The 27,056-nt window shown below is 37.7% G+C and overlaps 1 protein-coding gene and 1 long non-coding RNA gene across 2 annotated transcripts; one reads left to right on the forward strand and one right to left on the reverse strand.

Annotated features, from left to right (window-relative positions):
• Positions 1-2,353: 2,353 nt before the first annotated feature.
• Positions 2,354-20,307, reverse strand: LOC100889873. Its single transcript, XM_030994984.1, has 8 exons — positions 20,021-20,307; positions 16,150-16,213; positions 12,517-12,569; positions 11,517-11,645; positions 9,013-9,203; positions 4,383-4,460; positions 2,971-3,187; positions 2,354-2,442 (listed from the first exon to the last, which is right to left on the reverse strand). Exons 1-8 carry the CDS (start codon positions 20,178-20,180, stop codon positions 2,396-2,398), a joined length of 939 nt encoding a protein of 312 aa, XP_030850844.1. The 5' UTR covers positions 20,181-20,307; the 3' UTR covers positions 2,354-2,395.
• A 4,603-nt stretch (positions 20,308-24,910) lies between these two features.
• LOC115928150 lies at positions 24,911-26,467 on the forward strand. Its single transcript, XR_004065919.1, has 3 exons — positions 24,911-25,058; positions 25,754-25,896; positions 26,367-26,467. It is a non-coding gene; the product is annotated as an uncharacterized LOC115928150 (long non-coding RNA).
• The last annotated feature ends 589 nt before the right edge of the window (positions 26,468-27,056 follow it).

Here is a 27,056-nt window from a genome sequence, read left to right on the forward strand (position 1 = left end):
CATTCGTTGAAAGATTAAAGGTAAAGACCAGTATTGGAAACGCCCCAATTTCAAAAAATGAAATGGAAGCTCTTATTACAAATCATGTGAAAGAATATGTTTTGACTAATACATGATGATAAAACATTTGCCGGGAAACCGCCTACTAATTGATATATATTTGGTAAATTAGTTTATCTATTGGACTGTGAGAGATAAACGCACGTGTCGCGCACGTGTGTGTAGTCTCATATACATCTTTCTGTGTACAGTGCTTGTAACTTTACGAAGACTGGGCCAAATTTCTTATCATTTTGATGATTCCAGAACCTTGCAGTACACACCAATACTTATATGCTAGATGATCAACCTTTTCTGATCGATTCCACAACGTTTCTTTCACAATGCAATCGCATGACCATAACTGGTCTTTATCTCTAACGTTAATTATATTCAACTCGGCTGACGCCTCGTTGGATAGAACGTTAATCTTTCAACTCATGAAAATATTCGCACTATTGAACTCTTAACCATTCATTATTTGTATATCATGACATAATTATCAAGGCTCGGGGTATACGTCTAGCACAGATAAAAAGGCCCATAAACTGGGTAAGGGTTCATTCAGGGGCAATGTTTTGTTTTTGTTCATCAACAAAAAGAAGAAATGCAAATTAATTAGGGAAAAATTAGGGTAAAATACGTACGGGAAGGGATTTCACTTTCTTTTTACATTCTGATTCCCCTTTACCCCCCCCCCCCTTTTTTTTTGGGGGGGGGGGGGGGCGGGGCAATCGCATGTAACCTATTTTACATCCCACATAGAGATCACGTACAAGGCATAATGCTTAAAGATATGGTTATAGAAATGTTTCTTTGAAATACTTATAAGCATAAAGTTTATTTAAACGTACTAAGAATCTATAGAGAAGCAGGCAAATGTCTGAAATTCCATTTTCCCAATCTCTTTATTTCGTATAATAACATTTTCACCGATCAAACATTATCATAATTGTTGACAAGAAAATAGTAGAAATATAGCATACAGAGTCCTTTATAATTTTGTTTATTCAATTTGGAATACCTCACTTAAATGTAATGCCCAATAATGTATATAAATCAAGTCTTAAAGTAGCCACACGAAGAATCAGAAGTGTTTTGAAATGATGCAAAACTCATATCATTGCGAAGGGGAAGCCTTGCCGATCAAATACAACAACTCTTCTCTCCAAAATATGTTTGTGAGCCCTCAGTAATCAACTCTCAAAAATGTTAGTTTTTGAGATCCAGATTTTCTGCCTTCAGCGGTCCTTTGTAGAGCGTCAATATTTGTGACGTCACATACGGGACACGGCTGGCTAGCTGCATACTGCTACACGGCACTGAGCTGTTCGTCCAGTGTGTGACGTCACAATTCAGAGCTCGCTACGCTTGTGTGTTTGACTTACGTTCAGGGGCGTTCGGGGGTCTAAGGAGGGTCTTGAAAAATTGCATTTTACGCCTTTCCATGATATCTATATGATTTCTCAGCAAATTGTTCGTGTTTTTCAAGAGAAAATCTTTCCATCCATATGTAATTTGTTCTAATTATGAGTTGTTAGTGAATTTTCTTTGTGTAGCTCCTTTAACAATACATTCATGTTGCGATATAATAATATATTCATCACAACAATAGACAGCTCTCTTCCCACATACCCAGAACATCCCAATTGACAGATGACAATGCTTTTCAATCATTATATCACTATGAAAAGAAAGAGGACAAAATATACAGTTCCTCATTCTACCGTCAACAATTGCCATGGTAGACAAAGGAACATCCCTTCACTGCTATTATGTAAACATGTGTAGAACAGGTGTCACATGCATATTCACCTGTTCTACACATTCTTACATAACAGCAGTGAAGGGGTGTTCCTTTGTCTACCACAGCAATTGTTGAGGGTAGAATGAGGAAGTGTATATTTTGTCCTCTTTCTTTGTCCGTCATGTTCAGAGTGTATGCACCCCGCCTATTAAATCAACTGCCCCGGAACATCATCCATACAGTACACACACTAGACACCTTTACGAAGCACTTGAAGACGTATTTTTTAAACTGAGTTTTCAACCCTTAACCATATAAAGCGCTATGAGACTTATTGTGTGAGAGTGCCATATAGTTGAACATATCATTTATAATAATTATTATAAAAACAGGTAAATCAAAGTTACAACATTTTACAAAAACTATCACCAAAATTAACAGGAGAATAATATCTCACGGATACGACAAAACATAATAAAAACATATTTTAATGCATCTCTCAAATGATAATGAAAAGTGAGAGACGCTGAAGGAAAAAAACGTCAACAAAATGGCGTCATATGCATGTCTGCAGTCACGTGATAACGCTTTCCTCCACTCAGAAGTGGCCTAATAGCCGATACAAAGCTCAGTATAATCCCGCCCTGGGATATGGCCTATAAAAGGAGAGGAAAAATGTAAAAATGTATTTTTACTGCATTATAATTCAAGGCATAATCATCATACATAAAGGAATCCATGTATTCATTATTGGATATAAACTTTAGAGATTGATAATGCTAGCTTTTCTTACGTATTAGAAAAGATACTTTCTTTCGAATTGAACAATTATTATTTGTTACCTGAACATGTACCATGAAGACCAACTTTAGGTATGCACTGTGTTTCTTAAGCATAAATAGTTGATTTGTTCCTCCTCGATCTCTAATCCCCCCCCCCCCCCCACCCTCTTCCCTTTTTTTCCCTTACTCATTCTCTCCCTATCTCTCTCTCTATCTGTCTCTCTCTCTCTCTTTCTCTCTCTCTCTCCCTCTGTGTGACTCTCCCCAACCCTTTCCATTTTCTCTTTCTGTTTCTCTTCCCCTCTTCTATCTCTTTCTCCCGACGGTCGTTACATTTTTTTTCGCATCTCTTAGTTCTATCTTCTTTTTTTATAAATCTTTAAAATCTTAGTTCTATCTTACCATGCCTGTCAGAGACTGTTTTACAGATTTCATCATAGCGCCCTCTCTGGACAAGGCGATCGAACGCGTCGTTCCACCAGTTGACGAAATCGGGGTTATTGTGACGTGTCATGACAGAATTCCCTCCTTTCAGACACTTATTCTCGAAGTCTGAGGGCGTGATTCTCATCAAGGCGCTGTCGTACTGAGAGAGGGCTGAGACAAAAATGACATCGATCTACAGAAATAATGAAACAAGAAAGTAAGTAAAGGACCATTTACTTAGGCCTATATAATCATAGATTTCGAAAGTTTGGCGGCGTAATTCTTATCAAAGTGCTGGTTTACTGCGTGGGGACTGAAACAAAGATGACATAGCCCAAGGAAATATAGAAAAAGGAGGCCTTGTATTATTTTATCATCATTAATAATAATAACTAAAATAATATCAATAATAATAACAATGATAATAATAACGATTATTATTATACTAATAAAATAATAATTCTAATAATAATAATAATAATAAAAACAGTTATTATAGATACAAAAAAATAATAATGATAATAACTATATCAACAGCAATGATAATAACTTTGTTTACCCATGGAATCCTAATCCAAAAAAAATATTGAACATCGTGTCATCTTAGTAAGACTACGAGCCCTTGAGATCAGCTAGGCCCCATTTCAGGGCTTCATTTCACAAAACAAATCCACTGAAATCATTGCTTCTGATCAGCAGATTTGTCTCTATTTTTTGTCATTTGTCATTGAAAAAAGGCCTTAGGAAACGAGTCCCTGGCCGACTGGTAAATCCTTTAAAAAAAGGAACTTCTGATCAGAAGTCCGTCGACATTTCGGTCTCATTGCATCTCATACACCTTTTTAAAATGCCCGCTACGGTGGCTAGACCGAGAGGAGTCGGTCTCGTGAGCTTTATTTGCTGTCACTGTATTATCATGTGTTAAAGAGCTGCATGTACTTCAAGCTTACTTTCCAGTTCTTCTGCATTAGCCATGCCAATCAATAGTTCCCAACATTTTGTTTCATAAATTGTGTTATTCATTGTGATTTGAAAACATATTACCACTATGTACAAAATGCTCATATTGTTATACAAATAATACACATCAGTGAGGGCATTAGTAAGACAAATAATGTGTATTATTTGTTTTATAAAATTATGTTTTCTAACATGATTTTGATAATGACCGGTCATTATCATTGGATAATGACCGGTCATCACCCGAATTACGCGCGATTACGCGTTAGGCAAAATAAATGCCTGGTCACGTGTACGCTTTCAACCAATCATTTGATTAGGATCCACGTCATCATCTTATAATACTGATTATCATTGTATGAAGAAATCATAAAACAATACATCAAATCAAATCAAATTATTCAAGTCAGCTGTAATTACAAACTGACCTCTCCAGAGTTGAGTGCTTCAATTAGTCTTTCTGTTGAGGCGAAATGTGTGATTTGGCCTTGACGCAGACTCGAACCCTGCAAAGAGAGAAACAGCCATCAGGAGCCTGTTTCATAAAACTTGTTATCTATATACAAATGCTAAATTTCTATGACAAATTTGCTCTCAGCCAATCAGATGCCATGATTTCAGTAGCTTATAACAGTAGCTTGTAACTTGTTATTGATATCAAGTTTTATGAAACCGCCCCCAGATTTCGGATGATTTTGTATTGATTCATATCCGGAAAAGGGTAACTTAGCCTCCACTATACAGCATTTTCCTATTGGCATTAAGCTACAGTCCCATATACGTCCCGGACCGTCCCGGACCATCCCGGACCCCATCCGGGGTGATCCGGGATTCGGTCCGTGTTGACACCGTGTTGGCACCTGGATGGTCCTGGATGGTCCTGGATGGTCCTGGGCGGTCCGGGAGTCGACCCCGGATGTTTTTGACGGTCAAAAACTGCCGGGGTGGTCCGGGACGCGACTTTGCGTTTTACACCCTGGCCTGGACCTTTTCCCAATAAATTTCAAGGAACCGACTGGGAAAAGTCTATCCATGACAAGATATTGCGCGCGCACGTAGCTCTTCTGCAATGCTCAACGTACGTCCTATATGTCCAGTGTCGCGGTACGCGGTACATGTACTTTTGTATCGAGACGTATACGAGTGAGAGAAAAACAACGAATAACAACAGAAGGAAATGGAGAAAAACAATAAATAATTAAAGAACAGAGAGGAAACAAAGAATGTCATAAGCAGAGAGAGAAAACAAAAACTAACTTGAAAGAAAGAGAGAAATTAGAGAAGGAATTAATCAAAGTAATTAGGAAAGAGAGAAACCAAATAACATTATGGTTTTTGTGGTTTAATTCCGCCTTCTTCAGGGTTTCAATTTTTGACGTGTAGCCTACTTTCAAACCATTTGCTGATTCGGACCCCCCCCCCCCCTAACACACGTGTACACATATCGACACATACACAGACTACACTCGACATAATATGTGTAATGGTAATGTAATACATAAACTGTGATTTAAATATTGCACTCGTACCATTTTCTATTTTGTGGGATCACGTCTTTCATTTTTTAAATTCATGTCATTTGTTTCTAAGACCTAATTTCTCTAATTCTCTTGACCCCTCTCCCTTCAAGTTGTTTTCTAAGACCTCCCCCCCCCCTCATCTCTCTTCATATTTGTTTTCTAAGACCCATTTCTCCCCCGCCCCCCCCCCCCCCATCTCTATTCATATTTGTTTTCTAAGACCTCTCTCTCTCGACCCACTCTCTCTCTCGTATGTATTTCTCAGACCCCTCTTTCTTTCTCTCTCATTAACCCCCTCTTCATATTTGTTTCTAAGGCCTCTCTCTCTCTCTTCATATTTGTTTCTAAGACCCCCCCCCCCCCCTCTCTTTCTCATTTCTTGATATTTGTTTCTAAGACCTCTCTCTCTCTAGCTCTCAATTCATGATATTTGTTTCTAAGACCATCGACGTACGTCTGTGCATGTACGATTCGATTTGGCGATCGAGGAGCGTAGACTAGACTCATTCAAGCAGTTTCATTGCTATTTACCGGGAAAATGTCCAGGCCAGGGTGTAAAACGCAAAGTCGCGTCCGGGACGGTCCGGGACAATAGTTTGATCCGGGGTGATCCGTGTAGCCACCGTGCTGGGTCCGGGGTCATCCGTAGTGGCGCCGGGGCGGTCCGTGTTGATCCGTGGCAGTCCGGGAGTGAGTTATTGACCGCCCAGGACCATCCAGGACCATCCAGGACGCGCGTTTCCGTTTTACACCCTGCCCTAGGCTTTTCGGCAAGAAATTACACGAAACATGCTGTATCCGAAGTCTAAGTTTGTTTATATCGACGTCAAGAATAGCGAAGCCAAAGCTTATGTACAATTTCAATTGGGGATGCGAGGGTCTTCTTGTTCAAGACGGTTTTCCCGATATATTATTGTTTTGTTATCGCTGGGCTAAATTTTGCGAGCTGATCACGCATCCTTACGCTCTTAGAGTATTGCGTATTAATGGATAAAAATAAATGATACGACTAGGAAGATCAACTAGTTAGTATAGAGAGTTAGCTAGCGCTACGTGACGTTTTCAGAGTTCTGGTGGTGTGCAGAGCGCCGAGGCAAGATGTGCGCGACTAGACTCCGAATACCAGTCGGTTTGTAAAATTTTATTGGAGAAAAGCCTAGGGCAGGGTGTAAAACGGAAACGCGCATCCAGGACCACCCCGGTGCCAACACGGTGTCAACACGGACCGAATCCCGGATCACCCCGGATGGGGTCCGGGATGGTCCGGGACGGTCCGGGACGTATATGGGACTGTAGCTTAAAAGCATCACACTTTTTTGAACAAAACATCCCGGACCATCCCGGATCACCCCAGCCCATGGTCCGGGATGGTCCGGAGTGGTCCGTGCTCGTCCGTGCTGGTCCGGCTTTATATGGGACTGGGGCTTTACAGTTGAACTAGGTTTTTGATTTTGATTCTATTTTATTTCTGCATTTTGTCCATATAGAATATAACTGAATAACAAAGAACATATAAATGTAAGGTATAATACAACATAAACAAACAATAATTTCTTCATGTCAAAATGTTTTTTTACATAATATATTATGTACATAATAACGAAACTTAATATTTACATAACATACAATCATAAATTTAAAGTATTGTCTGAACTATTCTGTTGGAAAAGTGTAGGAGACCGCAATCATAAGCAAAGCTTGACAAGGATGGCGGCCTCAAAAAAGGTTAAGGGTATATGATTATTTTGCAAACGAGTACTCGTTTGTGCCACGTCTATTATTGCTGTGTTATATCTTTCTAAATATACTATGAAATTTTATTTTAAATGTTCTGTATAAACGTTATGCTTTTTAATGTAAATATGTTCATATTTCTTCAGGCCCACATGGGAGACCACTACTTATTGGTTAATGGGCTACCCTGACAAAAGATTAAAAATAAATAAAATAAACAAATAAATAACAAAACGAGGGTAGGCCTACACGATAGTTATAGAACTAAAGTTTGCTCGGATATGGCGCGGCCATTCAAACCACGGCGGTTTTATGACTACAAGGTTAAGTAATACGCAACACTTTCCAGGGCCCGGGCCAATGAAAAAAACTTTATGGTAACTATGACCATTAATGGTAACTACAAAGAAATCTTGATTCCATTGACTGTTGAGTGAGGTTGGTAAACGAGACCCTGAATAAGTATTATATTCCTCTTTTTTTTAGAAATCTAGCCATCTGATTGGTCGAAATTGTAGTCGTGATTTTAGCCATTCCCGGAAAGAAACGAACTTGTTCATGAGTGAGATTCCCTAAAGATTCCGGGTACCGGGAAAATAGTAAACTTTTGATGAGATCCCCATTGGTTTACGTATTAAAAGTTAGTTTGTGCGAGTGCGGATACCATACATTGCTTTTTGTCTGCGATTCCAAAATGATTGTAACATTCAGTCATCTTTCCAGCAAATATTAACAGATAGTGTCCCAGATTTTATGTAATGTTTTAACCAGCCTTTACTCAAGAAAAGGCTAAGGTAAAAAATTCTTTGTAGATTTTGTGTGAATTCGGTATATAAAAGATATACAGACTGCTTTAATATTCGAGGCATGTTTGTTTTTACAGGCTCTCAGGGACGTTACATCCTGCCATCACCCCCTCGGCACGCCTCGAGGTGATAACAGGATGTAACGTCCCCTTGACCCTATAAAAACAACTATCCCTCATATAGCAGTCATTATATTTTATTATGCAGAGCTCAGTGAAAACTACGCACAGGACCTTTGTTGCGCCATTCATTTACAAATGAAAAAGTGCAGAGAGGGGAAGTTGGAGAAATTAGAGTGAGAGAGGGAGAGAGAGAGAGATGGGAGTGGGAGCCAAAATTATAACAACTGAATCATATCGGCAATTTGAATGAGTTAGAGTTATAGAGCAGTTCTTGGATTATCCTGACAGGATATTCATTTCAATATCATAATTTACACAAAGAGGGTGTTTTTGTGTTTGTTTCTTTGCCCCGTTCTGGCTTTCTCCTTTTTCTTCTTTCCCTTTTGCGGCCGGGCCGGGGAGGGGGCACATGCTCGTTATGCCCTATTTTCCTGGACACGCCATTGAAACCAAATCGGATCAAATCGAATCGAATCAAATCAAATCAAACCTATCGAGCGGCGTCATCTTCGCCCTGGACTTCGCTCATCTGGCCTTACTCTCCAAATGCCCATTACTCATCTCAAGGGATATGGAGACAGGGCATTTCCCTCTATTGCTCCTCGCCCGTGGAATTCCCTCCCATCATCTATTCGCGAAATTGACAACCTGGATCACTTCAAAGCTTCACTCAAACCTGACATCTTCCTTCAAACATTTAAATGCTAATTCTATTGGAGGAGCTCGCGCCTTTGAATATTTTTTTTAACAGATATATGGCGCCATACAAATGCTGTTCATCATCATCATCATCATCTATCCAAATCAAAGCAAATCAAAATCTAATTAAATTAAACAAATTTATCAAAAATAAAATAAAATAAAATCCAACTATACCGCAATATCAGTATATCTTGCAAGACAAAACTCATCGTAGGCCCACCCATCGGAGAACCCGACCTTCAGGTTTGTCAAATCACTGTATGAGAGTGTGCTGCCGCTCTTTGCATACATTCCAACTTTGTTAGCTTCCATGAAAGGTTTTGTGAAGGAGAATGTTAGCAGACGGTCAAATGATTGGACCCAACCTGAAAGGTAATACAAAGTGTTGGTATGGGGTCGTGAATTTGGTTCAAATTAACATATTGGAAGCATATGCGATTTTACAATATTCAATGATCGTTGTCGCGGTTGAAATCGAGTCAAAAGTGATGAAATTGTAAATAATAAACTCTAAATGTTGTATTGCTCCCTCTCAAGATTGAAATTACTTTAGCTTTAAAACAATATTTCTTGACTATACAATCGACCAATTGGCTGTTCACGTTTGGAAATTATATAGTAGAACTGCATATTCTGAAATGTTCATGGTCGCAGCTAGACCATGGGGTGGCCTTAGGCGCTATTCTAAATATTTTGTATTCACCGGGAACACCAGTAAATTTTTGATTATTAAATATCTCGAAAGCAGAAGTGTTCTACGGGCTTACTTTTCTGGTTCTTATAGTACATCCACAGGGGTTTCCAAATATATCAAAAACTTTAAAGAATTACTATCTATCCAATTTTCAAAGTTTCTTATAACTCTACCTTTACGATGACGGAGGAGTCAAATGTCAAATAAATCAGGGTTTCTTCTTCAAATCGGCAACACTCATTTATCACATCATCATTATTATTATTATTGGTATGATCATGATGATCATGATTATCATTATCATTATCGTTATTATTATTATTAATATGTACACTGTGGATTGCAACCACATTGTACATTAACTGTGTGTATGTGTGTATAGCATGTAGCATTGAGTCAATGTATAAGATCACATATTACAATATCATTATTTTTATTATTATTATCACTATAATAAGCAAATAATTACCGTTGGTGAAGGTGATGGCACAAACTATCACTTCCGAGGCGATCTGAATGTAGCTATCTTTCCGAAGCGAAGCTGAGGAAAGATAGCGTATACATTCTGATCGACGAGGAAGTGATAGTTTGCCATCGCCTGAAACCAAAAGGTGATTAATTGCTTTATATTCCACATCTAAAACAATTTAACTACAACAAGAAAAGGACGTGTATGCATTTACATAAAAGACACCTAGGCCCAAATTCACACTAAAAAAGGTTTAAGTTTAACCCAACCCCTTGAGGGTACGGTGCGCGCATGTGTTTTATTTCATTGCGCTCAATGGTACTGCGCGCTTAATTACGCCTGTTTTAGTGCGCTTTTGGATAATCTTCAGTGAAAGTGCGTTGCCCTGTGTAGATAGTACCTCTATCTTGAGTGAAAGTGCGTTGCACTTTGTAGATAGTACCTCTATCTTCAGTGAAAGTGCGTTGCACTGTGTAGATAGTAGTACTATCTACACAGTGTAACGAACTTTTTGCTTCTCCCATCAAAAATGGGCGAACTATCTTTCATCACGTGATTTACTTTTGACCAATCATAGAGCAAAATTCTTAGTATGTGGAATATAATAATAATTATCATGATTATTATCATTATTATTAAAATTATCATGTTCTCTATTTTGAATATGATCAGTATCACTAACATTATCATGTCACATGATGAATAAATTAGTATAGTGCTATTAGTACCGTTAGTAGTAGTATACAGTACTTATTCAAAGTAAAAGTAGGAGTAGTAGTAGTAGTAGTAGTAGAAGTAGTAGTAGCACATGAAGAAGTACTACTATTAGTAGTAATAGTTATAATAATAATAACATAATCATAAATAGTAGTTCTGAATATAACTACTAACAGTATAGTACTAGTACCAGTACTAGTAGCAGATGTAATAGTAGTAATAATAATAGTAATATTGATTGTGATAGTACATGTAGTTAAGTAGTATAGTACAAGAACCAGACGTGTTAGTAGTATACCACCACTCCTACTTCTAAAAGCTGATGTAATACTAGAAACAGATGTAGTAGTACTAGTATACTACCACTACTACTACTATACTAATAGAAGTAGTGGTAGCAGTAGTATTATTATTAGTAGACTAGTTTTACTGCTACTACTACTAAGCTACTACTACTAGTAGTAGTAGAAGAAGTAGTAGTAGTAGTAGAAGTATTAGCAGTAGTAGTAATGGTAGTAGTAGTAGTAGTAGTAGTAGTAGTAGTAGAAGTAATAGTAGTAGTAGTAGTAGTAGTAGTAGTAATAGTAGAAGCAGAAGTAAACAATGTACACAATATCTACGATCCTGCACTCTTCTCTACTCGGTGCACTATTTACAGGCCTGCACATGCCAATCTAATAACAGTGGCATTCACATCCTGGCGGGAACCCATTCACAACCTGGGTGGAGAGGAGCAATTTTAGAAAAAAATGCCCTTTGCAATTACGACTTTATTATGATTATATGGTATATACTCACCCGAGCAACCGTCATACCAGCCTCCCATTAGACCCTGGCCGCCCCTGGGCCGCTGGCCTGCGTTGCTGTCCCAACAATTGCCATAGACGTCGTATACCAATTTGCAGTTCTTGTTAGCGATGGAGCAAACTTGTGATATTGAAATAGAAGTAAAGAAACTGATACAGGTTATGAAACGTTGATTCACTTGCCTGTGTAAATAGTAAGAACCGTTTACAGATAAAAGGATAAAAATCAATATTTTGTGAACCTGTTCAGAAAGTTTATGTTGTGTAGGTGGATGCACTGCTTAGAACAGAGAGTTAAATCATGAACTTCTCAATACGATAGCAGATGTTCGCTCAATTAAATATATACATATAGCAATGAAGCAAAACCGCTTTAGTATTGTGTTACAAAAACGCGGTTACGTTCATTATTAGACTTATTCAAAATCTTAAAATTCTATATATATTTTTTTTTTTTCGAGGAGGGACATGGAGGGGGGGGGGGCGGATGTAAGAATTTCACAATTTCACGGTTTTATGGGATCAGATTTAAAATTGTGGCAATCAAGGAAGCAAGCAAGCAAAAAGAAAGAAAGAAAAAGACAACACTTGCAGACAATTAAAGACTTAGAATTTGCCTAGAGAAAAATTGATGGTTGAGGCATTGAGGTTGGAATTCAGGCCCTCCAATTAAAAAAAAAATAAAGCCCCTCCCCCTATTTAGCGACGCTGCTATAGTTGATAATGCCCAACTAAAAAACCGAGTGATGCTAAATATATTACTCATTGCAGATAATATCGCTAGTGATATTCGTTTGTCCCGCAATACCCGTATTCCGTATAGTATATAAGAGACGCTTGCTTACAATATATTTTATCACCTGACGAATTGTTGCAGCGGCGCACAAAACGTCGTGATCTATTGATCCCTTGTTGACTATACATTGCGAGACAAACGAATATCACTAGCGATATTATTTTTCAAAAAAAAACGAGTGTTTTTTTATTCTTACCCGCATCCACTATATCCGGATTAAATCCTCGGATGGTGTAAGTCTCTTCATCCCTGCGTCAAAGATCAAAGGTCAAGGTCAAGAAAGGTCAATGAGAAAGTGAAGATTAAATATTGATATAAATCTTAGGAGTGGCCGGCATATCCAGATGAGAATGCAACGTAAAACTTTAAAGCGATACTTAACTGAAATCTCTCTGCCCTAGCGTACTGTTTCTTAAACAACGCCTTACGTCAGACTTACGGCCATCTTACGCATTGTTGTTCTCACAAGATGCTCGTACGTGAAACTGACGGCATTCTCAAGTCATTCGTAAGAAGATGTTACGATTTTTTGGACATTTGTCGGGTTGCAAAAAAGCGCAACACCTTACGAACTCTAGGAGTCGTTCGTACGAAGGCCATACGAATATCCGTCTGTAAGAGCCTTCTATGAACAACTTAAGGCGTTCTTACGATCATCGTAAGAATGTTAAGGCTTCTAGAATTGTCTCTCGACCCTACGAAATGTACAAATATCTTGCGTGGTTCTTACGATGTTATTACGACGTCCGTACGGCTGCCTTACGAAGAGAGAGAGAGTTTCGTGCGAGGTTGAAAAAATCTTGGACAAGACCATCGACCAATCTTCGAACTTACGAATGGTCTACGAACGCTTGTTTCGTACGGCCTTCTTCAGTAGATCTTACGAAATGGTCTGAAAATCGTTCGTAAGGCGTTCGTAACAGCCCGTAACGGTATTTGTGACCGAGGCTTTGAACAACGCCTTAATAGCTTCTCAGTGTCAACTTGCCAACAGTGCGTAACCCAATTCCTAATTCCCACTATATAGTTCAATACTTTCAAAGATAGGAAGCGTGCGGAATTTCGAGAGATCTTTTGAGAATCTGCATTATTTTGCTACATATGCTGCATTGGTAGATAGACGACATATAATTATACTAAAGTAGGCCTACACCGACGACTCCAACAGGAAAATAATGTTCACTTCATACCTCCACTGCCATATAATTATTCATGCAAAGCTGCCACTCCTCAGACAGTAAACTTCCAGTGACCTTTAATGGCATGCTTCAAATAATTTCGTATACTATTCATAAATACCCTGGCCACCCGAACTTCCACAAAATAATGTGCGTTTGAATAACCCCAAAACAGCCAAGGACCCGTTTCGCAAAGATTTTTTTTCAATGACAAAAAGCAGTCACAAATTCAATTCAATTCAATTCAAGGTTTATTAAAAACATGCGTCGCAGCCCAATGGCTGAATTGGTCATGAGTACAAGTAAAAGACTCATTGTATATTTCAGACATAAAATGCAGTTACAATTATTGATCTGCTATATTGAAATATATAGTTGATATGTTAAGATTGCTTGGGCAGCAAAAAATAAGAAAACAGAAGATAAAATGAAGTCGGAGAAACGGAGAGGAGAAACATGAAGTAAAGGAGTAAAGAAGTAAATGAGGAAGTTGTTAAAGTACATATGTACATCAAAAAATATATATTGCATAAATGTACTTTTAAAGAGTCATTAAGAGAATATACGAATATAAAAATAGAAATGAACACATTCTTTTCATAACATTGTTGACGTTTGCTATTGCAAGTATTTGTATTATAGCTTTAATAGAAGAATATTTATTATTATTATTATTAATTGAAGAATGATATTTAAAAAAAATGCAATTAAGGCACTCTATCATTCCTTTTCCTTCAGTTATAAAGTGGTTATTGAAGGGAAAGGGAACATAATTTTGTTTTTTGGTTTGTTATTATCTTATGGAGAGTAAAAATCAGGAAACTTCAACAGTGATTTGTGAAAAGAGTATATAATACAAATAAAAATTGTATATTAATTCATCTATTTTGATTAATTGGGCTTGGCTTTATTGAAAAGATCGACAAAGTAAGGTAAGGGGCTATTTCGGAAACGATTGGTTTTGCATTTGCATTGATGATTATCTAGATGCATGGAGTAAGGAGATGGGTATGTTTTTCCGAAGAGGTAACCAGGTACTACATGTTGGTAGTTTAGCTAAAGATATAGCAAAATCCACACAAAGCTTTTCCCTTCTGGATTCAAACGTTGCCATATCACACATTTGGCAAGCATTGGTATAATGTGTGTGTCGTGGACCCAACATGATTCTACAGTACATACTCTTTTTTGAACTTGCTCCAAGCTTCTTATTTGTTTCTGCGTAAGCCCACCATTAAAACTGGGGTACAGCGCGTTCCATGACAGTACGAATATAGCCCGTATATACCAGTTTTAAATCAGCTAAAGACACCTAGTCCATATCGTTCATGCAGAAGCCTAAACATATACAACTTTCTATTCCATTTTTGGAGGATTTCAGTGACATGTAGATCCCATTTCAGATTGGATTGCACAATGACGCCAAGAATTTTAACAGATTGGAAGTTTTGCAGGGGTGAGTCATAAATATAACAAGTTAGTTCGGCAGGAGGATTTTCGGAGAATGTCACACTAAGTGAAAAAAACACTTTGAAATCTGTTGATAACTAATCAGAAGCAAGGATTTCACTAGCTTATAACAAAAACTGTCATTCATCACTGATGACATTTTTTTTTTACTGGGGCCCTGTCACGTAGATCGATATGACACACGTTCAAGCCCGACGAAGATAATAATTATATTCACGGGTGCATCTTTGGGCCTACATTGAACTTGGGGAAGAAGTGGGCTGTTGCGTGGGATGCGCCTGAGTACACAAAGGGGCGTATACAGCGGAAGCTATATACAACAACGTCAAAATAAATTGTAATAATAATCCTTATAATAGATTATGCTTTGTTTATCCAGGGTAGCCTCACCGGTATCAATACCATTCTTCCTGCAATCATATGATTACCCCGGCTAATATACACAATGCGTCCCAGAAAAAAAACGAAACAGAGAATCCGTTCCACTAGCTGTCTGCTAGCTGCCCTAACACCAAAGAACTTGAAGATGAAAGACTTCATGCATGGCTGATCACGGGGCTGCTCGTCAGTCGTTGTTACTACGACAGGCAGCCAGTGAAAACTAATTGGTTTAATAACATTATGGAAATGCAAACATTTCTTTAAAGAAACAGAACCTTATTATTCCTGGCTCATTTTTCCTGATTGAGGTGTCATAATTATGAAAGAGCAGAAAATGAACCTTCTGGAATAGTGTTTTTCTCTTTGAAATTCAGATACCGTGCGCCAAATGATTTTTTGGTACCCTTTCTTCAAATTATTTTTAATCACTCATGCGTAAAATATACATCACAAATATGTGTCATTTATTAATTATAATTGTGATTAAGTTCTGACAAAACATCGATAACGGGATGTTAATGCAATAAGGTATTAAGTGGGTTAGGGCATACCACTGTCTTTTGTTCATGTTTTTGTTTAATCTAGCTGACTGATGTTTTCATATAATAGCCCATTGAAACCCTTCTTTTCATGGTGTTGCTTGGGGGTTTCTGAGATAGCCACTGCTTAAAACGTAATTAGATTTTGGGCGTAGTAACTTTGCGAGTTGTACCATAATGCCCCATTTATTTTAAAGGTTAACTTAAAAGTATTCGACGTTGCAACCATAGTATGGCCTATTTATTATAAAGTTGACTTACAAGTATTCAACGTTGCTACCGTAGTGGCCAATAGCAATCATCCAGATCCTTTCGTTACTAGTAACTGGTTCAAAGAAAGACAAAGGACAATAAGACAAATCAATTCAATTCAGTATCCAATTCAAGTTTATTTCCCCATTTGGATACAAAACTAAGAAATACAATGAACATATGTAGGTGTGTGTGGGTGTGTGTGTGTGTTTGTCTGGGTTGGCAGGTATAGTTCAAATAGAATAAAGATCTGTAATACTATAATTTTCATAGTGAAGTATGTTTTATTTATGTCAAGGTCAGCAGGACAAGTACCAGCTTTAGAAAAGATGAAGAAAACTATTTTTGATTAGAGGGATGAGGAAAAGAAAATAGCCATTAGAATAGGAAAGCTGGGATTACGTTTTTTAAAGTGGGAGCAGCTTTGTATTAATTAAGATTTGTTTTCCTCTCCACCGTGAGCTTGTTAAAGTGTAACTCTATTTTGCAGCCATAACTTACTTATTTAGTATATTTTTCTTGAGTTGAGAATGTTAGCAGACATCCACTGAGGAGTATGTGTGTGTGTGTGTGTGTTTGTATGAGGGAGGGGGATCTGGGAGTACCAGTAAAATAACCTCCAGTCTTTTTAATAATATTTTTGTTGTTATTATAAGTAAATAATATGTGAAATTGACTTATAACTTATGTTTCAATTCAATTTTCAATTTATTTATTCAACCATAACAAAAATACATATACAATAATAATTCATGATAATATAAAAACATGGGGTTAGGGGCCCCTGAAGAAGTTTGAAAACAAACTTGTGATTGGGGCACCAACCATAACACATATATCGAGAAAATTAACAAAAACAACATTAACGGGAAAACAAATATATACAAGAAAAAGATTATAAAGACCTACATGTATTTGAGGATAAGACATTTACAGCAAAGCACCAGCAAAGGACGCACACAGGACACGACGTCAAGCGACACTGCGTCATTATGTGCGCCCCGGCTGGTGCTTTACAGTATTACAAAACATTTATATACAAAATATAAAAAAAGAACAAGTGGAGCAAGTTATTCATTATTTAATTGAGCGTGGTTTTTGTACTGAAAGAACATTTTATTTTTCAAGAGTTTTTTAAATTTATCAAGAGTTTTACTTAGTTTAATATCATTGTCTAGGTCATTCCATAACTTAATTCCATTACAACGTAAGGAATTTGACTAATTGTAGTTTTGGGAAGAAATTGATGAAGATCTGCGTGTTGACGGGTGAAATATGAGTGATAGGAGTCATTAGTGCTAAAAAGATCATTAAAAGTATCTGGCAAGGCATTCGTATGATAATGATACATAAAGATATAGGTATACATAAGTACAAGGTCAGAGACCTTTAATGTTTTACATTCAACAAATAAATTGCTTGTATGGTTATTAAATGGTACATTACAAACTGTTCTTATTGCTTTTTTCTGAGTAATAAAAAGTCTATTTAAGTGTGTTTTAAATGTATTCCCCCAAATCATACAACAGTATTAAAAAGTGAGATGAGGCAAAATCAATGTGTTGATACTTGGGTAATAATCTTGCCATCCATAGTGACTTGTGGGATATCATTACTAGCTTTTTTATTTTTTGTTTTAAAGAGAACATATTTAGTTTTTTCAAAATTTAAAGACAATTTATTGCATTGCAACCAGGTAACAACATTGTGGAGCTCCTTATTAAACAGGTGAATTAATGTGCTGATTTTTGAGTTAGAAAGAGTAATACTGGTATCATCCGCAAAAAGTATGAAATTAAGAATTGAAGAACAATTTATGAAATCATTAATATATAACAAAAATAATAACGGGCCGAGAACAGACCCTTGCGGAACTCCGTATAATACACGACTTAAATCTGATTTGACACCGTTGACCACAACATATTGCATACGATTTGATAAATAATCATGAAACCAATCAAGAGCATGACCTCTGATTCCATAATGTTCCATTTTTTTAAGAAGTATGTCATGGTCAACGGTGTCAAATGCCTTTGAGAGATCTAAAAATATACCAACAGTAAAATTACCCTTATCTATTTCTTGCATTATACGATCATACATATAAAATATAGGCATGTATTTGGAATATTTTTTATGAAAACCAAATTGTTGCAAGATCAATATATTATTATAATTCAGAAAATCATATAAACGTTCAAAAACAAGTTTAACAGAGCGGATGATTTTAATCAATGAATTTTTGTATTTTTTATATTTCTCTTCTTTTTTTCTTTTAGTTTTTGATGGTCCAGAATATTTTCGAGAATCTTTATATAAATTATTTTTCTTATTAATTGACTTTATAATGCCAGAGGAGATCCAGGGTTTATGGATTCTTATTTTTTTAATAATTTTATTGCGAACGACAGGGAGACATTCATTATAGAAACGATAAAAAATAGAGTAAAACATGTCATAAGCATGATTCACATCTTTTGAGGCATAAATAGGATTCCAGTCTACACAGCTCAATTTCTTTTTAAAATCATCAATCCTAGAATCATTTATCAATATCATGAAACGGGATTCCTTTACAGGTAAATTATGAGTGTATTTTGTTTGCAACATAAAATATTGGAAAATGATCTGAAATATCTGAGTACAATAACCCTCCACCGTGTTCAATTTGAATTGCATTTGTGAATTGCATTTGTTTATGTACTTTAAGTTTACTAACTCTGAATATTTGCTCAGTTATTTTATACTGAATATGAGTTTTTGTTTAATTATGTTTATGTATAAGCAATCAATATTGAAAACGTTTATTTTTGTAATTAAAAATTATGATTGTATTTGAAGGAATAAAACAAAATTACTGTTAAAGAAAAGTGTGTGTGTCTGTGTGTTCATATGGGCCTATATATGCCTTACATGTATAAAACAAAGATTTGAAAGAAACACTCCTCATAATGTGGTGGGAATCACAAAGGCCAGCAGGCATATCTAGGTAATTCCAAGACTAACAAAAATAACATAAAATGTTCATTTATCGTGCTTATTATAAAGGGGGGAAAATCAAGGAAAGTTACAAAATAGCTCTAAATAGATTATTTCATGAATACATAAACAAAAAATAAATACACTACACTCTACAACAATACAATGCCAGACGTATAAAACCAAACTGACCTAGATGCGGTTCGGCGCGTGACAAGAAAAGCCCTCCAAAATCTGTTCACGTAACTTGGATGGATATTGTGGAGAAAGCTTCAAAAGGAGGTCAAGTTTATGAAAAGCTTCCATCGACAAATATTTATTATTTGTGACTCTTATTGTCTGGTGTGGAATCAGCCTAGTTTGGATGACTTGCCATTTGGGCTACAACCAGGGGCGTTTCACAAAACTTGTCATCAGGGACACATGACAGTTTTTGTTATAAGCTCCTGAAATCCTTGCTTCTGATTGGTTATTAAAAGATTTGTCACTGATTTTTGTCATTTGTCATTGAAAAAAGGCTTTGTGAAACGGGTCCCAGTTCGTCTATTACCCAATTAGTCTATTCTCATATGGTCTACACCTGTCTACTATCCACATGGTCCAATCATTTGGTCGAATGGCTATTTAGGCTAATATTTATGGTCTCCGTTGTGTAAGTAGATGCTAGTAAAAAATCACTTACGGGGATTCAAAATAGCAGCAACAACAAAAATCGCCTCGCCGCTAAACGGCTCGTGAAAGATGCCCCGCATCGTCATTTTGTCACCCCTCCCCCATTAGCAAAAAAGCTAGAACCGCCCCTGTGTCTCCGTCATTTCACGAAAAGAGATAGGGAAAAGAATATCTAACTTAATGGGCAATAAATATAGTACGTGTGTGACGGTGTGTCCATACATACGTGCATCGGACGATCCAGAAGTGTATACGTTGACTGGCTGCGCCTCGCCCGGGCTCGCCCCGTTGGATTTAGTCAAGCCCACGACCCCGAGCACCAGCGCGGTGATGCTGATGATAGCCAGTAAACCAACCAATAAAACAGTTTCCCTATTCTCTCTCATGATGAAAGTACGGTACACCAAAACCTACGCAAAGACGTTACAGTTAAAACAGAGTTCGACGTGAACAGACCGACAAGCTAGTGTAGAGCTAGTTTTGAAACTGTAAAGCCTAATATTATAGAGAGGAATAGAATATCGCGGTTTCAGCGATTATGATTAAACACAATACCTCATACTTCAGTGAATCACAATAAAAAACGCTTTTATGGAGAAGAGAAATCATTTCTGTATAGTTTTATTTATACAACTATAGCTCACTCCCAGATCCCAAATGATTGGTCATGCGCGGTCACGTGTGATTTATTTACTGAACCTTTTCATGGAGTTACTAGCCTATAGTAACTCCATGGCCTATTGCACGCTGTTTCATGAAAAAGCGTGCAATATTTTCCAGTCCTATTGCACGCTTTTCAGTGCGCAGTAGTGCGCCTAGAGGTTAAATCAATCCATGGTGAGCATATGAGCCTATTCTTGCCCCGCCCCCCCCCCCACTCTGGAAACGGGGGTACCGCATGCGTGTTCCCAAAATCTCCGGCTCGTAACAAAGAAAAAGATCTGCCCGTATTGACTTTATACACCAGATTTTTGCTGAAAGGGGGGGGGGGGGTGCTGAAAAGGCTCGTATAACAAAGAAAAAAAATCTACCCGTATTGACTTTACACACCAGATTTTTGCTGAAGGTTGCTGGGAACACGCATAATGCAGTCGCGTACTCAGGGGGGGGGGGGGGGGATTTGGAGGAAATGGGTGACCTAAAAAAGTTGACTTTACCCCCCCCCCCCCTCACGGAACGCCCCCCCCCCCCCCCCGCTTCTTCAGCGGCTGGCTGAGGCGTTGCGAAATTTTCGGCCCGATTTGAAATTGTTAAAACTCTCCCTTGAAAAAATCCTGCGTACGCGAATGGTTCTTACAACTCACGAAATACGTTGTAGTCATTAACCCACTCAAGTGTGAATTTGGCGCATCTTCCCTCATCTTCTTCAACCAAGAAATGCTTGTAGCCTGTCATTAAGGACAGGATTGGTGACATCATGGACCTATTACGGATGGACATTCAAAGTGATTCTTTCTCTGATCCAATGATAGTCGCCGCCTTCTGATTATGTGCATCTTAATGAGAACATTCAGCTGTTTTAACAATAACGACTGCGTAAGCATTTTCGGTCATTGACAAAGGAGCAGTTTCCCTCTCTTCGGTTTTGTTTGGATGGTGTGCTCTAGATCTGTAAGATTGTGTCTTAAATAAAAGCATCCCTGCAATGGGGAGCAGCAAAGTTGAAAAGCAGACGATTTTGGTGATATGAAATGTATTATTACTGATTCGCAAACTTTCGCATACACCTACGACCTTATAAAACAATTAGAAGGCCATGATCTGTATCAGCCCTGTGCGTTGTAACTCTGGAATATTATGAGGAAATAGGGGGGAACGGGATTTTCAATCACAACCCCCAAATCCAAAAATAACCTCTATCTGGTAATATCAATATGTTTCTCAAAATAAAATACATGTTCAGTACACGGAACAACAATTTCCGAAGCCAGAACTGCACATCGATTTTCATTGATTTAGGCAAGTAATTATCTTCTGCGCGTGTAGATTAACATGTGTAAAATCACTATCTTGATTCTGTCCCGGATTTTGGCGGTGACCATGATAAGATCAAAGTGAAGAAACATGAACGGAATGTAATTGAGACGACATTGACGGAGACAATCACAATGAATTCGTTAAGAAACTGATGAATGTCCATCCGTAATAGGTCCATGGGGACATAAAATCGATAAAAGAACATCATAATCAGATTATCCGACCCCGGAAACTCGGATGGCGGTCGTTTTTTATTTGGCCAATATGACCAGCATTGCAGCCCCAAGGAGACCTGCAATTGATACAAGAACATCATAATCAGATTCTCTGACCCCGAAAACCCCCTTAATATCTATAAACTTTTATCATACTAGCCCTTTTCCTTTTGGAACTACACAGAGGTGGCAGCCATTTTTGGAATTGACCAGCATGACCAGCATGACAGCCCCAAGGATCCCTCAAATCGATGAAAGAACATCTTAATCAGATTCTTTGACTCCGAAAACCCCACACCGGACTTATGCTGAAAGGGTGGGGGGGGGATGCTTGGAACACACATATGCGTACCCTAAATAACACTGGGGGGGGGGGGCTTTGGACACTTCACCAAACTATTTACATTCACCCTTTATTGTCTGATAAGATTTCTATATTGGAAGGAATCCACTTTACAAACACAAGGGCCCGAATTCTTTTGTTTCGACAAACCTCCTTCTGTTTTTTTTACAAACCAAGGTTTGTAAAAACGCGTCGAAACGCGTCGTATGACGCACATAAACCTCGGTTTGTCGACAAACCTCCTTTGTGAATTCGGGCCAGTTGTTGATGAATCGGGCAAACCTCCGACAAGCGTGCGGGTCACTGTGATAAAATTGTTGCTCTAGTAAATGCATGAAAGTTGAATAACTTACTAGACTTGTCTATTCTGGTTGAAACCGAGACTCCAATCGACCACGATGTATTCACTGATTATAATTATGTCTAGATTAATCACTTCACCAATAGATATTTACAAAAAAGCTTTTCGCCGGTATAGCCCTATATATTACAATAGGCCATTTTCGTAATGTAACCAAATTTAATACACAAGTCTTTGTGAAGTGCCTCAATACAAATTATTTTATTCACCTGATAAGAATAACAGTATTTCAATAGTCAGGATGCAAACTGCATAATATGCAGTTTGCATAATATTTAAGTGTTGCTAGGTAGGGCAAGCAAATCCATGTATGCAGTTCTGATTCTGTCTTTTGAAATACAATTATTCTCATCAGGTGAATGAAATAGTTTTTATTGAGGCGCTTCACAAAGACGTATGCATTAAATTTCGTTGCATTACGAAAATGGCCTATTTCTTTGTGACCCGCATTCTAACTATTGAATAGAAAAGGACATAACACGTGTATATCATTAATCATCAGCACGTTAAAAAGTAGCTCCTGTAATCGTAAATAGATGAATAACTGGCATTATTCGTATTTAGGTTATTCTATTAAAAGAACGCAGATTGTGTATCACTATGAATATGACTGACAAAGAAAGCGGACAAAATATACAGTTCCTCAGGTAGACAAAGGAACACCCCTTCACTGCTATTATGTAAAAATATGTAGAACAGGTGAATATGCATGTGACACCTGTTCTACACATTTTTACATAATAGCAGTGAAGGGATGTTCCTTTGTCTACCTGAGGAACTGTATATTTTGTACGCTTTCTTTGTCAGTCATTTTCATAGTGTATGGTACTAGAGATACTGCTGTGCTGGGTCATCCTCAGTTAAGCACCGGGTTTCAAGCATTCTTTCTTGAATGTGAATGAATTATGCAAACACTCCGCTACACGCACATAAAGATGACATCACGTGATACCACCTCGCTAGCCAATCACCGTGCGTTAAATGTCACCTGCGGCTGACACCAGCGGGTGTGTTCTTTGCAACCCATATTCATTCTAGAGATTCAACGCGGCTTAGATTGTTGGGGCTCTTGATGATCTTCAAGACTTCTGTTCGGTGAGTTTCAGGAACATGTACCGCTTTAGGATCGGTCTTCAAATCAATGTCTACTTTTAGTGTCACGCCTATATATCGTTAGATATTTTGTACATGCATGTTTGCAGTGGCGGATCCAGGGGGGGGGGGTTGGGGGGTTGCAACCCCCCCCCCCCCCTTGGGCGGCCCAAAAAAAAAAAAAAAAAAAAAAAAAAAAAAAAAAAAAAAAAAGAAAGAAAAAAGAACGCACGCTGGAGAGAAACCCTTTCAAGTGCAAATATTGTGAGAAGATATTCAACTCATCTGGTAACTTAACCAAACACATGATAACTCTGAATATAACTATGTATTAAACTGTTACTTGATTTAAAAAGACGTTATCATGCACTGCTTTTTATGGTCTCCATTGTGTTAATAGATGCCAGGAAAACATCACTTACGGGGTTCAAATAAACACCCCCCAAAAAATCGGCTCGCCGCTTCGCGGCTCGTGGACGATGCTCCGCATCGTCATTATTTTGGTCAACCCCCCCCTTAGCAAAAAGCTAGATCCGCCCCTGGTTTGTACTCAAATTACACTTGGCAACTCGGGCAAATGTGTCATCAAGTCTTTGAATGTTATTTCTATCCCCCTTTCAGGTTAACGGTAAGCCGGCAGCTAAAAGAGCAATTCTTTGCTAAGTACCCAACCTTCAGGAAAATGTTGGAATTCATTTCTTAATGATTCATGTGTATAATCTACATAGATTTTTCTTTAATTGGTACATGCAATGTTTCCTGAACATGATTATGTAATATTAATTGTACCGTTTGCCAGATCACCAGTGAACTTCTGAACGTGAAAAGAACAAGAGCGAGGTTGGCTAGATAACATGGATGCCACAAGAGTTGTGAGGCGGTCGCGTGTACTTGGTAGGATCAGGGATAAACTCTCATATCCCTGGTACTTGGTATAGGATATCCAAATGTGAGCAGGGCAAGGAGAGCAGAGGGAGACGGCCAGCTTTGAGGAAAAGCATGGTGGGCAACACATCCTGCAGCACAAGAACACTATCTACCCTACATCCAGACAGTCAGTCGATGAGGGTCCTCTTGTGCACATCGGCAGAAGAGATGGCTCGAAGATTCCCATTTACAGACCTAGGTCAAAAGGTCGACGGCTGGCTCTCGTCGGGAAAGGACTTACGACCTCAGTGACCTCCAATCAGGGACTGCGATCTGAAGGTCGAGGTCCTCAACGATGAACTTCCCGTGAAGGTACCTACCAATACGCCCATAGATGGAGCACCGTCAGGTATGGCATGATATTCAATTACAATATTGTCTAACAAGAATACACTTCAACTGGGATGTTTTCATATGAGTTCTATATATGGGGATCAACTTCTCTTTAATCACAATGAAAAATAACGCTTATGTTGAGAGATCACAGACTAGTGACCCAGTCAATTTGTAAATCAGTATAATAGTAGAAACGAATGAATGTGATTCTGTTTCTTAACTCTAGAACATGTAAAGTCTGCACATTTATCTGAGATGTAAAGGTCAAGAAGTGACTTCAATGAATTTGTACTTGATTTGCGAAGAGTTAAAAAAATGAATGTTAAAACATTGCGCATGGCGAGGAAGCCGGTTTCATAAGATTCTGAAGAAAGAAAAAAAAAACAATTGAAAAACAAATGGACAACAACATTTAGTGTGATTGCCCTTGAGGCTAAGGCAAAAGTAATTCGAGTCCTTTAAGAAATATTTCCGTCTCCCAAAGACATGAATGAAATTAAGAAATTCAGACATCAAAGAGGGGGACGGGATGAGACTAATTAGTATAGTTACATAATATAATCAAAGCTATATAAAGAAAACATACAAATATGAATCCACACTTTGTATGGATTGCAATGGCCAAACACTTCCTCTTTTGTATGTTTTTTATTTTATTAATAACACAAAATTTAATAATATCCATAAGATTTGTACTTTATACTTCAGCATGTCAAATCTCCGAGGACGACATGATATTCCTGATGCGAAAGGTCAACTTCAACGATTTCTTTGACGTATCCATGGAAACTGATTCATCATTGATCTCCCGTGATGGATACCAGGCCGGTGATATTCTGTTTTATCTAACGGTAAGAAACACGGGGCGTAGTCGAAGTGAAGGGCGGGGGCAATGAGGCAGGTGCCTCCACAAATATACAGTGCCCTCGATAACCCAATATTTTTTTCTTCAAAATAGAAATATCCGTGATGGGGGGGGGGGGGGGGGGGGGGGGGGGGGGGGGGGGGGGGGTCACTTAAAATTAAAAGATTGCAATTTCGAAAAGCGTATACAATGTGATACATGCGATGTTCAAACAGTTTAATTCATGATTAAAGAATGCAAGATTATTAAATGGGAATGATTATTTACAAATTATATGAATCGTGTTCATAACTATTGCAACACAAAGTTCTAAGACCGGTTGAAAATGCATTCGTCATTATCCATTGATTTATAATGCGAGAGAGTTGTGATTGGTTGGTTGTAATACTTTGTGAAATTGTTACTTTGTGAAATGGAAAGTTTTTCTCTATTTTCCGTCTGAACCAAATATTCCAGGAAAGAGAAAGTGTTGTTGCTACGAGGAGTGCATCGATCTCACCTACTGTGGATCCATTACATGGTGAAATACTGGTCGACTGGCTTATAGATGTACAAGTAAGCATATTGCGAATGTCATTTAACTGGCTCATGTAGTTGCTATTTTTAAAAGTTATGTTCAGGTTTTTATTAGAAGATCTCGCCATGTTAGCAAGTCCAGGATTTTTGTCAGTTGGAGTCCATGTTCGAGAATACAAACGTTCATAATATTAACTTTATAAGCATTATATAATATTAATATTTGTCTGATACAAGCTCCAGTATTGCTATTAACTTCATACAATAATCAGATATAATGAATATTAAATGTTTCATGTGCAGGTCGAAAGAGCCGGGACAAAAAAGGTTGAACTTGCTCAATTATCGAATAAGATCGAAGATAACGAGAAATAGAAACATATCAACATATTTTTGCATTGAATATTAAAGCATTTAATTATAATAAGTAATCCATTTAAAAAAAGAGATCATTTTGTGGTACATGCATTCACTTTAATTTGAGGGGAACGAGAAATGGCATATGAACTGTGAACTAAATGCAAAACAACATATTTCTAAGAAACATTAATTTGCAGTATTTATGACATTTTGACAGATACAGAAAGTTGTGATAGAGTTCTAACCAGAGATCTAAATACCATTTAATTT

Source organism: Strongylocentrotus purpuratus, unplaced genomic scaffold, assembly GCF_000002235.5.
Source record: "Strongylocentrotus purpuratus isolate Spur 01 unplaced genomic scaffold, Spur_5.0 spur5_contig_852, whole genome shotgun sequence".
Lineage (NCBI taxonomy): Eukaryota > Metazoa > Echinodermata > Echinoidea > Camarodonta > Strongylocentrotidae > Strongylocentrotus > Strongylocentrotus purpuratus.